This window comes from Pseudonaja textilis, chromosome 5 (assembly GCF_049901715.1).
Source record: "Pseudonaja textilis isolate UNSWEBS1 chromosome 5, rPseTex1.2, whole genome shotgun sequence".
NCBI classification, from domain to species: domain Eukaryota; kingdom Metazoa; phylum Chordata; class Lepidosauria; order Squamata; family Elapidae; genus Pseudonaja; species Pseudonaja textilis.
The window spans coordinates 17,464,107-17,476,265 of record NC_141994.1 but is presented as its reverse complement, the minus strand read 5'-3'; the positions used below and the strand labels follow the sequence as shown (position 1 = coordinate 17,476,265).

The window sequence follows — 12,159 nt, the reverse complement described above, 5'->3', positions numbered from 1 at the left end:
ATTGTAATTAAAAATTACAATGCAAGGTTAGAGTGAGTAGGAGGGATGAGTGCTGAAGAAGTTAGAACTCTAAAGGAGTTTACTGCATGGAATACTAAACTGTAGTTATGTGAACAAGCTGGTTTGTGAACTGTGATTGTCTCTTCCCGCAGTCTCTTGTGTCTGTCTATCCTCTGTGCAGCCAAGCATAATTTTGCAGAAGACTATTTCATTCAAACATATTGAGCAGCCGTTTGTTCAGATAGTAACTGAAAATCACAATCCAATTGTGGATTTTATGCTTTTTTAATGAAGAAGAATGTTTTCAAGGACAAGAATGAAGGAGCAAGACTTTAACTTTACATCACCACTGAACATACAATTTAATAAAAGATGTGTACTGAATGGCTGATTTTTACTGTTTTTCTTATGCACCTTTTTAATGAGCGCTTCCAAATTTTCACAGAGGAACCTCAAAAGATTTCCAATGGGGACTATGAAAAAATCATATCTGGAAATGAAATGAAATCAGCTTTCTTTTCAAAAAACATTATTTCAGACTGCCATCTGATTAAATTTCCTGAGCATAAGTATTGAAGAAGCAGAGGGCATACATTTCATCATGTCTACTCGACTCTACTTTAGATTTGAGTGCATAACCTCCTCTTTATACTTTTATCATCATTTAACATATGTTTGCAGTATATATTGTTGGGGCCTTTTTAAAAATAAAATCTCTAATCCTTTAATTATATATTTTAACACTTAGTTAAAGTTCACTGGCACAATGTGTAACGTGAGGATTAAAACGGTTCAGTAAGAAAATTATGCTAATTTTTCTTAGCCTCTGGGGCAGGGCAACTATTTCATTTTTACAAAATTTAAGCTGTGCACACAGTGGCACTTTATTTGTTATATGTAAAAATGAATTATTTTGAAATGGTTTGAAAACAGGTGAAAACTTAAGATGTAGATAGAATGTAGCTGAATTTTCACAAGGGGGCAGCAAAGGCCCAGGGTTAATCTGAGCTATCAGTTCACATATGCAATAGAATTTCTTTAGGATTTTGTACAAGGCAGTGTGAAATTTTATCTGCATATGTACATTAATGCAATGCTGTCAAATGTACTTAAACTAGCCTAATTATAGCATTCATTCTGTTGTGCTAATAAGGTACATTAATGTAGATTGAATTATTTTATCATTAGTACAGATAATCCTCAACATAATAACAGTTCGTTTAGTGGCTGTTCAAAGTTAAAACATCTTTACTATTGTACTATGCCAACTTTGCTGTGCATATACCCTAATGAAGTGTTTCCCGATCTTGGCAACTTTCAGATGCATGGACTTCAACTCTCAGAATTCCCCAGCTAGCAAGGTTGAGAAACACTGCCATGAGGCGTAGACCCCAAAATTTCGCAAGCATTAAAATGAGATCTGAGGGAGGCGACAAACATGCATGGGGCCTAAGAAGGAAAGAGATTGCAAGAGAAACGAGCTCCATTAGGAAAAATGATTTGCAGGGGTAAAAGATGGAGGCAGGTACTGATGTGGTAATAAGGGCATGAATTCCTCCAGGTAATACTGAAGAATGACTGCTAGGTGATTCATCATTAGCTGAGCTGACTGGAACCAATTCGAGTTGTTCAGCAGCTGGACACAGACATCCTTTCTGCAGGATTCTTCCTCTCTGTTAAGAAATCAAGACACAAGTGTCTTGATGATTAGGGGTCTGGGGACTAAAACATGAAGAACAGTTGCAGGAACTGGGCATAACTAGTCTAGTGAAGAGAAAGACCAGGGGAGATATGATAGCAGTCTTCCAATACTTGAGGGGCTGCCACAGAGAGGAAGGGGTCAGGCTATTTTCCAAAGCACCCAAAGGCCAGACAAGAAATAATGGATGGAAACTGATCAAAGAGAGATTCATCTTGGGAATAAGGAGAAATTTTCTAACAGAACAATCAACCAATGGAACAGCCTGCCTTCAGAAGTTGTGGGAACTTCATCATTGGAGGCTTTCAAGAAAGAGGTTGGACTGCCATTTGTCACAAATAGTGTAGGGTATCCTGCTTGGATGGAGGGTTGGACTAGATCATCTAAAAGGTCCCTTCCAACTCTGTTAATCTGTAATCTATAAGTATTACCATATGAGCTATATCACATTGTATTGCCATGGAGCTGGAACTACCAGAATCAGTACTGATGTGTGTGCAAATAGGGCAGCCCTTCTGCCCGTCTTTGCCTCTTTTCTTCAAACTGCAATAGCTAAAATCTACTTTTGCATGCTGAAAAGCAACAGCACAGGCAGTTATTTTCAGTATCCAATTATTGGGAAACAAACAGTGCTGAGAGCAAGTGGATTGGAAGAAACTGAATGTAACTGTGTAGCACAATAAATCATTCGTGCAGGATCTTAAGTATACAGCACATTGTTTACTTAATTACATCCACAGAAAGCATTGTAGTTACCTGAAGACCATCTTTGTTGGAAAATGTCTTTTGAATGTCACACATAAGGCTCTCTGGAGTGTTCTTAGATTATTATTTTTTTTTACAAAACTATTTTTCTCTCTCTATTTTGGATTGTCTTTTTGCCTTCCTCATTCCACCTCTGTTCGCTTCTTTAAAGAAATAAAGTAGGAAACTTAGCTTCTGTTGATGAATCTCAGCACCATTCAAAAAATATTCACCTTGTTATATATAGTCTAAGGATAGCTACTCCAAGGAATATTTCCTACAGCAAACATGCTTGTCAAATATGGAACAAACAAAGGTGATGGTTTGGCTTGTCATTTTTCAATGACACACTTGGCGTTCTGTTGATGACTTCCTACAATTTCTTCCTGTCAGAGGAGAAGATTATTTAGCACCAAGTCTGATTACGCTATGAATAAGGTGCAAAAGATCAGAATGATAACATCCATTTTGTTCTTGGCCTCAACTTGGAACCAAGCTTTCCATACACTAATTGTAGGCGCAGTATTTTTTTTAAAAAAAAAATCATCTTCACGTTCAGGATATTTCTTCATCATGGAGGAGGACTTTCAGACGAAACTTTGAATTGTCTCTCATATGTCTATCTTCTTTGTTGATGGATTTCACTTGTTTTATCAACAGAGAGATCAGATGGTCTATCCTTGTTATTACCCAGGAAGATGATTAATTAATCTGATTTACAGACTATCCTACTAGAGTAAGGAATTCAAGGTGGTGTACAATGTTGTAGAAAACCCAGTGAGTTTCCGCAGCTGAGAAAGGGGTTTCTGGTCCCAATCCAATAGGGCACCACACTTGTCTTTTGCCAGGTGATATGGCAGATTCACATCCAAACTTCCAGAAGGCATTTTATGTTGTATCCCACATCAGGGGCTCTGATTTCTCTTGTGCATCTAGTTCATCTGCAGTTAGAACAGGAATTGCAGTCCAGATGCTTTGTAGGTTAAACTAACTTCTGTCCGGGTGGGGCTGGCTTCATCTTCGATAAATTTCATTGCACCTAGAAGTTGTTCCTACTGGTGAACATTTTTCACAGTTTTTGCTATTCATGAACCACAACCTTAGGTGCTTCTTGAACTGTGAACCCTCTGCTGCCCAATCGTTGCGTTCAGGCTCCCTGTTGAGACTCCTTCCATCTGCTTTGCTGAAAGGCAAATTTAATAGGCTCCTTTGAGGAATACAGCTGCGCTTCTAACTCAGAGACGGGTGAAAGAGTTGGGCAAGCTCTGCTATATACAGGTTTTATAAAGATCAATGCGATAACCGTATTGTCTTTTACGTAAACTTTCCAGGCTATCCAGAATAGCAAGAGCACTTAGACTTCTATATCACTTCACAGTGCTTCACAGCCATCTCTAAGTGGTTTACGGAGTCAGCCTACAATTTGGGTCCTCAATTGCCCCCAACAATTTGGGTCCTCATTTAACCCACCTCGGAAGGATGGAAGGCTGAGTCAACCTTGAGCCTGATGAGATTCGAACTGCCAAATTGCAGGTAGCTGGCAGTCAGCAGAAGTAGCCTGCAGTACTGTAACCACTGTGCCACTGTGGCTCATTTCTTCCCAATATTTTCTTAGAGATAGTAATCTGTTCCCAGCTAAAAGGCATCAAAATGTGCCGGGGTAATGGAGTACAGCAGCAGATAATGAGTAGTGTCAGCTAATCAAGTAATCTGTCTCTTTTTTTGCCTGTTTATAATATATAATCTATGACATTAATCTTAATATTTATTTTGTTATTGCATTATTGTATGGCTGTTCTACATCTGTAGCCTATTTTATGTTGATGGCAACTAAACCATTCATTCATTCATTTTTATGCCAAGGGCTTTTCTACCCTAAAAAAGGTATCTTAAGGGTGATTGCCTTTGTATGTCTTCAGACGTTTCTCACAGTGAATCTTTCATTGAGTTTGGTCAAGAAAATTGATTTATAACAATTATTCTGGAAGATGCTTATTTTCAAATGGCATTCAGTCTGTGTCCCAAGTTATATTTGTCCTCGATAGAAAGTATACAGTATACAGTGCATAATACATATGGAATATTTTGAATATTCACTATATGTTTCGAGCTGGCAGGAACTTTTCTTTGTCTCTCAGAAATGATGGTGTTCTGCTGCATAGACAAATCTTTGTAGACCATTTTTTTCCAAATGCTTTTCTATATCGGATCAATATAACCAAACTTACTGGGTCCAGAGTGATCTTTTTTCATGCTGTTCATCTGTCCACATTTCAAATGAACTAGGTTCCATCTCTAACAGAATCAAATTTCCAACAGTAGATCTCTTTCTAAGTCACAAGTATGAAATGGATGAAATGGAGGTATTACTGTAATTTCAGCATGAGCAGGTGGCATCACACAGATAACTTTGGCCCATCCAAAAAAGTTCATTGGGAATGGGCCTGATCAGCACTTGGATAGGTTACTATTAGGAAATCTCAAGATTTGGAACAATTTGGGGAGCTGAAAAAAATCCCCTTCCATATTTCTGCCTGTCAGCCATTCAAGGTAGACCTGACTAGGAAACCAAAATATTGCAAGATACTGCTCTTTTTGTTACAGGATTATATGAACCAAATCTTGCAATGCGCCTCCCTCCCTTCGTCTCATTCATGTCTCAAGGAGAGCTGTATCTGAGACACTTTCTCAAATTTCAGTTCTGAGCTAGACCCAGAATTTTTTTTTTTAATCTGAGATCATCTTCCTCCTCTTCCTGAAATTTATTCTCACAACCCATTACACTGCCAAGAAATTATACATCTTTATTCATGAAATCAGCAGAAGTCAGGTTTTTACTTTTAATATTTACATCAAACTTATTCAATCGATTGAAAAACTTCACACGTTTTGAAATTAAAAGAAAATGCTTGTTGGTCAGAACTCTGAAAAGTGGGTGCAGTTTTAGCACTTTGCGAGTGAGATGTCAACTAACTTTTCACAAGGAATATTTGGAAGAGGTCTTGTGTTTTTGTTCATTTATATGAATGTTAGTTGAGGTGAAAAGCAGCAGATGGAGGGTGGGAAGGAGTGAGGCGTTAGTTCATTTATGTATTCCAGATAATGCTTATCTGCTGTTGTAGATTCATGATTGCCTAGCTGTGGGCAGAGATATCTACAGGGTATGGTTAAAAAAAGTCAGGAGGAGTGCCATGAGATTGTGATCAAACTTCTGCCCATGTGTTATATGTGATGCACACGTGCACACACACACACACGAGAAATTTCACTTGCATCTTTTCGACTTTCTGAGTTGAATGAGCAGATCAAGAACCTTTCAACTCTGATGTTATATATTGCAACTTCCTCTTTTCTGTAGAGCTGATCGTTTCAGGGTTTGATGTGGAACTTATGGTGGAGAAAGAGCCTAAATTAACAGAGCCAGCCCCTTCTGTGGAGAGCAGTTTTTCCACAGACCAGGTGAAGGTGTGGTTTCGTGGTTCCCCATGTGTGCAGGTGGGGCTTCGCTTGCTGGCGTGGACCGGTTCTTGGCAGACCATGGACCAATGCCAGTCCATGGACTGGGGGTTGGGAATGTCTGGTCTAAGAGAAAAGGCTTCCTAAACTCTATTCTGCTTATGCCTTTGTGAGATGCTGCCTTCATGTCAGCAGAACCGACAATAAGGTTGGAAATCTGCATTTCAGCGAACTGTTGAAAAAAAAAATGATTTGAAAAAAGCCCCAGGTCTACTTTTTTTAAAAAATGGCATTGAAATGGCTTCTTCCTGTCGTGCCTAGAGAGGGAGCTCTCACCTCACAATCAGGAGGTGCGAGTTCGATCCTAGGTAGAGGCTGATATTTCTCTCTCTGGGCACACTGAGAAAATATATCTGCTGAAAAAAAATTCCACATTGGCGACAGGAAGGGCATCCGGCCAGTAAACACTCAGTTCCATTCAGTTGCCTAGAGTCCACCCCACAAGGGATTGTGGGGTCTTTAAAAGAGGATTATTGAAATGGCTTCCTCTGGAGTTAAGTCGAAGAGTTTTTTTCCTCCCTCTTTCCTGCAGGTTAGGCCAAAGACTCTGATCCCAGACAGCCTCCCAATTTCTCCATGCAGAGATCAACCTTCCAAGCAACCTCCGACGTTTCAGAAGGCAACAGTGGTCAGCATCAAGAACCCAACTCCTGCCCTCCCCACTGCCAATAATACTGTTAGCCATGTACAGACGTCCAGCAACCAATCACAAAGTGTCACAGAGACGGCAGCCATCTCCTCATCCCTGAATAGTGCTGGGGTAGCATATGCCATTATCTCAACATCTCCCAATAATGCAATGCCCATCAACACCAGCGCTGCTGTCTCGGTGGTTAATGACAGCATTAAAGTGCAACCACTTCTCATCAGTGCTGACAGCAAGGTAGGTTTCATTAGGGAACTGCAGACATTACAAGTGTCTAAAGTTAAGACAATATCAGGATGGCAGATCTGAGTCTCTCAGTATAGTAACTGGCCTGATGAATAAAGTGAGAATCTTGTTTGCCTCAGTAAATGGGATTCATAATCAAATCTTATCACTTGACCTCATTTGTCAGTCATGAAGGGATTTGTTCATATATCCCAGAACTGGGCGATATAAGAGGGTAAGGGTTAGCTGGCTAGCAAGCTAAGCAAGAGAGCTTTTGCAGAATTGGCATATTCATTATTGGCTTTCAGGTGTATTCAAAAAGGGCTGAGTGTCCAGAAACATCTTTTCATTGCAAACCAATTAAGTGACCATAATGGTAATCAGATCAAGATACTATCAAAGCAAAATTGGCCCTTAAAATTAACAGGAAACAGATGCGAACAACAGAGCTGATGTAACTGTTAAGAATCCAGGGAGAATGCCCAGAGCTTTATTTTCAATGGAGAATGTGATTCCCAACAGAAGAGATATTTCCATTTTATCCAGGGCTCCTTGGGTGGTCTTTTAGATGGAATGCAGGCCTTTTCTCAATTTCTTTTGTAGTTTACTCTCATCTAGCCCTTTATTGATTCTTGACAGGTGCTAAAGAATATAAGATTATGTATTCTAGATTATAGATTAAACGATTATCTGCAGATTGATGACCTACTATTGCATCAATCTAAATGTTCTTTCAACAACTTTATATAGGTTAAGGATACAGACTGTTCAGGCCAGGAGATGTGGTGGTGTAATTTTGACCCCTTTTTTGCTGTTGGATAGTAGTGATGATTGTTTAAGACTTGAAGATGTGTAAGGCAGCCATTTTACCCCTTCACCATTCCTGAACCCCCCTCACAAGGTTGTTGTTGTAGGGAAAATAGAAAGATGTGTTGGATATGTTTGCCTACATAGATGAAATTGTCAGCTCAACTCAAAGGATACTTTTATAGGATGCTGACCTGACATTCAGATCTTATTACAACTTATTAATTTTTACATGTTTTATTTGCAGAGCAGGCATCAGCTCAAAGGCTTTGCAGTTTCCCTACCCAGAATTCTGGCTAAGGAATTCTGTGAGTTGAAGGTGTCACATCTGGAAAGTGTCAACATTGGCAAATACTTCCTTTCCTTTAGCTATACACATGTTTATTTTCACGTCTTATTTTCACCTGTCTCTTGATTTTCAGGTCATCATCATTCAACCTAAAGTTCAAACTCAGACAGAAAATAAAGTGGAGATAAAAAAACCTGCTGAAGAGTCAACTCAGGGACCTGCTACCAAAAAGAAAAAAGATGAAAATCCTGAGGTAAAAAGACCAGTTTATTATCTTGAAAAACATAATACATGCCTATTGTGTACTATTATTATTTCTTCTTCTTCTTCTTCTTCTTCTTCTTCTTCTTCTTCTTCTTCTTCTTCTTCTTCTTCTTCTTCTTCTTCTTCTTCTTCTTCTTCCTCCTCCTCCTCCTCCTCCTCCTCCTCCTCCTCCTCCTCCTCCTCCTCCTCGAAGGAAGGCCTCTTCCACATGTTTCTAACCAATACAGTCCTGAGATATATATTTTTTGTCAGTTGGGTCCGTAATACTCGCTGATGTCATTGATCCATCTTGTTTTAGGTCTCTTTTGTGGACACTTTTGATCAAGTGGGATTCATTCTATGACTGCCTTAGTCTACCTGCCATTAATTCTTTTTGCTGTGTGTCCAGCCCATTTCCATTTCAATTATTTTATTCTCACATAAAGACTTTAAAATAATCAAAATATAAAATAGATCAAAGATTGAAATAGATGCATCAGATAGTTTTGTTTTGTTTACAACTTCTGTTAGTGACAGCTTCCTGAAGAATATAACCACAAAATATAACTGAGACAAATGTAACGTGCCTCTTGTTGGGCATTACTTTTTTTTAATGTTCTGCACTATTTTCCCCACCATTTTTTTATCTTCTGAGAAGAACTCTTCTCTTTTCAACCTTCATCCAGTTTACGTTGTGCCTGTACTATGCTAGTCTCTTAATGAAATAATGAGGGTGTCAATTTACTCTTGCTTCTCCAAAGTCCAATAAATAATTGTGCCAGGAAGAATTCATCAGGAAGCATTCACACCATAACAAGTTAAATAGGCCAATATCCGCTTGCTTCAGCTCTACACAGAATGGTTATTGTGAAAATGTGGTGCTGTGATAAATAACACAGCTCCTTTCCCATTCTTCAAGGAGAATCTGTTGAAAATTGATGTTCGCTTGTATTCTGCACAAAGTTGAAATGGGTAATATAAAGGGAGGTTGTCTTAAGAATTAAACTTGTATATAAACTACTTTTCTCACATCTGCTAGAATAATTTTGATCAGAGGTCTGGGAATAACAGAACTTAATTTTGAATAAATGGTCTTTTTATTCCATGTGTAAAGCTATTGTTTACATTACTAATATAGCTGAGTGGAACTTATATTTGGTTTTAAAATTAGACTACAGCATGCTGGGTTGAGATACAAAGGTGATTTTGCAAGTTGGTCTACAGAGCTGCATTTAAATAGAGCATTATCTAAAATTCATCCAACTGATAGCCACCATTGTTCATTAATTTACTTTCAAAGGCTACACATTTGCCAAGTGCCTCAAGACAAAATTCCTAGAGTGACAATATTTGACAGCTAATCTTAAAATCATACCCATAGTTCTTAGAAATTTTCATTTTTGGATAAAGATGGTTACACGTGAATTATAAAATGTTACTAATTCTAAAAATTCTAAAAAAGTATAGGAAATACCACAAATTACCCCCCTTTTCCATCATTACTATTGGATGGGATGGGATGGAATTAGGAATAGGAATAGAATACTTTATTCGGTCCAGGGTGATTTGACACACAAGGAATTTGTCTCTGGTGCAAAAGCTCTCAGTGTATATGCAAAGCAACAGAATAATCATAAACATAATGATGATAGGAGTGGGTAGTAAAGAAGATGTGAAGGATAATAATATTATTATGGCTATACAACATGGGAAAATATACACAGATATAAGACAGTACTGTGAGCATTAGATGGTTCAGCAGCTTAATGGCATGAGGAAAAAACTGTCACTGTGCCTAGTTGTTTTGGCATGCAATGCCCTATAGCAGCATCCTGAGGGGAGGAGTTGAAACAGTTTATGTCCAGGATGTGAGGGATGTGTAGATATTTTCTTAACCTTCTTTCTGACCCGCGCAATATACAGCTCTCCTGTGGAAGGCAGGATGTTTGCCATTGATATAGTGCAATGCCATATTGGCAGCAGCATCTGCCAGTCTATTTACTTGGTACACAAACTGCTAGGGGTCTAATAGCAGATCATGATAATTTTCTGGTGGGCCAGCGCTATCCTTCTGACAGTTTTTAAAACTACAGGTGTCAGAGCAACTGGTTTGTAGTCATTCAGCTCCTTGATGGAGGGTTTCTCAGGAACCAGGATGATAGTAGAGAATTTGGAGCAAGAAGTGAACATAATAGATCTCTAGTGATTTATTCAAACTGTGCGTGAAGTTGGGGACCAGTTATTCAGCACAGTTCCAGTTCAACAGGAAGGAGTTACTCTGTCTGGGCTTGGTGTTTCTATGATCTTTTGTCTATGAAAAAATAGACCTCATACATCAGAGGTGGACCCAAAGAGTTGGAGATAGGTGTAGGAGATTTGGCTACTGTTGATCCATCTGAGGTGAGGAAGATAGTCATGGATGACAGTGATCACCTCTCAAACCTGCAATAGAACATATTCAGGTCATCTGCCAGTTGCCAGTTCTCTTCAGTAAAGGAGGGAGGTCTGTTGCAGCCAATGATATTATTCAGGCTTCTCCACACATTTGCTAGTTCATTAGCTGAGAACTTGATTTTTCAGCTTTTCGAAGTAGCTTCTCTATGCTATCCTGATCTCCCTTATTAATACATCTCTGCCCCTGATTGCATAAAATCCTATATTCTTTCCTGTCAGCCTCCCCTTTGGCACAATATAACTGCTTGAGCTTAATCGCTGCTTTTGAAAAAATATTTGGCTTAGGCATTTCTTTTTCACTCTAAGACTTTCCACATAGAATATTTTTAGCGTTGCTTCTGTTGTATGAAATCTGTTCTATTTCCTGTGACCAAGTTCAAACCCATTTTTTAAGAATGATCCTGGGAGCCGACAAGGACATGCCAGTCCCATGATCAGAGTAAAAACAGGCATCCACTCCATACCCAGCCATTTCTAGGCAAAGGAGATGTTTAAACAGAAAGTCCTAGATACCAATGTTCAAATAGATGTGAAGTTATTGGCAAAATAGATGTTTAAACTGGTTGTCTAAGAATCACTTTCCAAATGGAGAAATACCTTGGTGAGCTTGATACAATTCTTAAGAAAGGCCTATTTTGGAATAAGATTTGAGTTATTGGATTTCATAGCCAAATATGGCCCCTTTTGTTAAAATATCATGACTGGTTGATTAGATATCTAAACTCTCTACTTGAAAGAACCGCCCACTGAAAAACTGAACTGCAACTGTCCTGTTTTAAACAGGACTTTTAACGTATACAAACTTAGCAGAAATGCTAAGTTTAGAAACAAGGTAGTTTGGCTAAGAATCCATTCTATTGAATGGACTATCATATAAAGGTGATATACTTATCTGAATATTGACTGTTTGTGTTAAGCAAATGTGTATTTTGTTATTGCATTTTCCTTTACCTATTTTATCTTAGAAACAGACCTTGCATTTAAACTTTATTTTTAATTTTTGATATGATCGTAAGACTAATCAATCAATAATCCATATCTGTCTGTCTATTCATTTATCCATCTATCAAATCATCAGTTTCACTTTATTTCCTATTTGAAAATGAAAAAGATGAGCAGCGCATGAAGCATTGTACTGTTTTTAACTTGTAAATGGCATTATTTTATTAATAATACCACTTAACATTCACACTGAACTTTGTGGCAATTCATGCATTTTTACCCAGGATTTCTTAGCGTGGTATTAAGAGAAAAGTTAGTGTTATCTGTGCATTACAGAAGGGAAGATTCAGAAACTGTAATTTATCAGGTTCCCTGCTAGGAAGTATAGCAGAAGTCAGATTTTAATGAAGAATCTCCTCTCTAACAAATTACACTCTTTGAGCCAACACACTAATACTAACCAATTACTATCACTAACCTATGCACCCATTGCTATTATTGTTATTAATTATTTTGTTATTGGGGTCACTTCAAATGCATAATTTGAAACAATATAATATCTGTAATCTGTATGCTGTGCCATAAATACAACAT

The 12,159-nt window shown here is 38.2% G+C and overlaps 1 protein-coding gene across 2 annotated transcripts in view; it reads left to right on the top strand.

The window, feature by feature from the left end:
- Window positions 1–12,159, top strand: part of PHF21B (PHD finger protein 21B) — a 169,013-nt gene that overhangs the window by 129,085 nt on the left and 27,769 nt on the right. For both annotated transcript variants that reach the window (XM_087934198.1, XM_026706169.2), the window contains exons 4-5: window positions 6,492–6,842; window positions 8,060–8,179. In XM_087934198.1, the coding sequence (XP_087790324.1) occupies window positions 6,492–6,842; window positions 8,060–8,179 (471 nt within the window). The remainder of the gene's footprint in view (window positions 1–6,491; window positions 6,843–8,059; window positions 8,180–12,159) is intronic.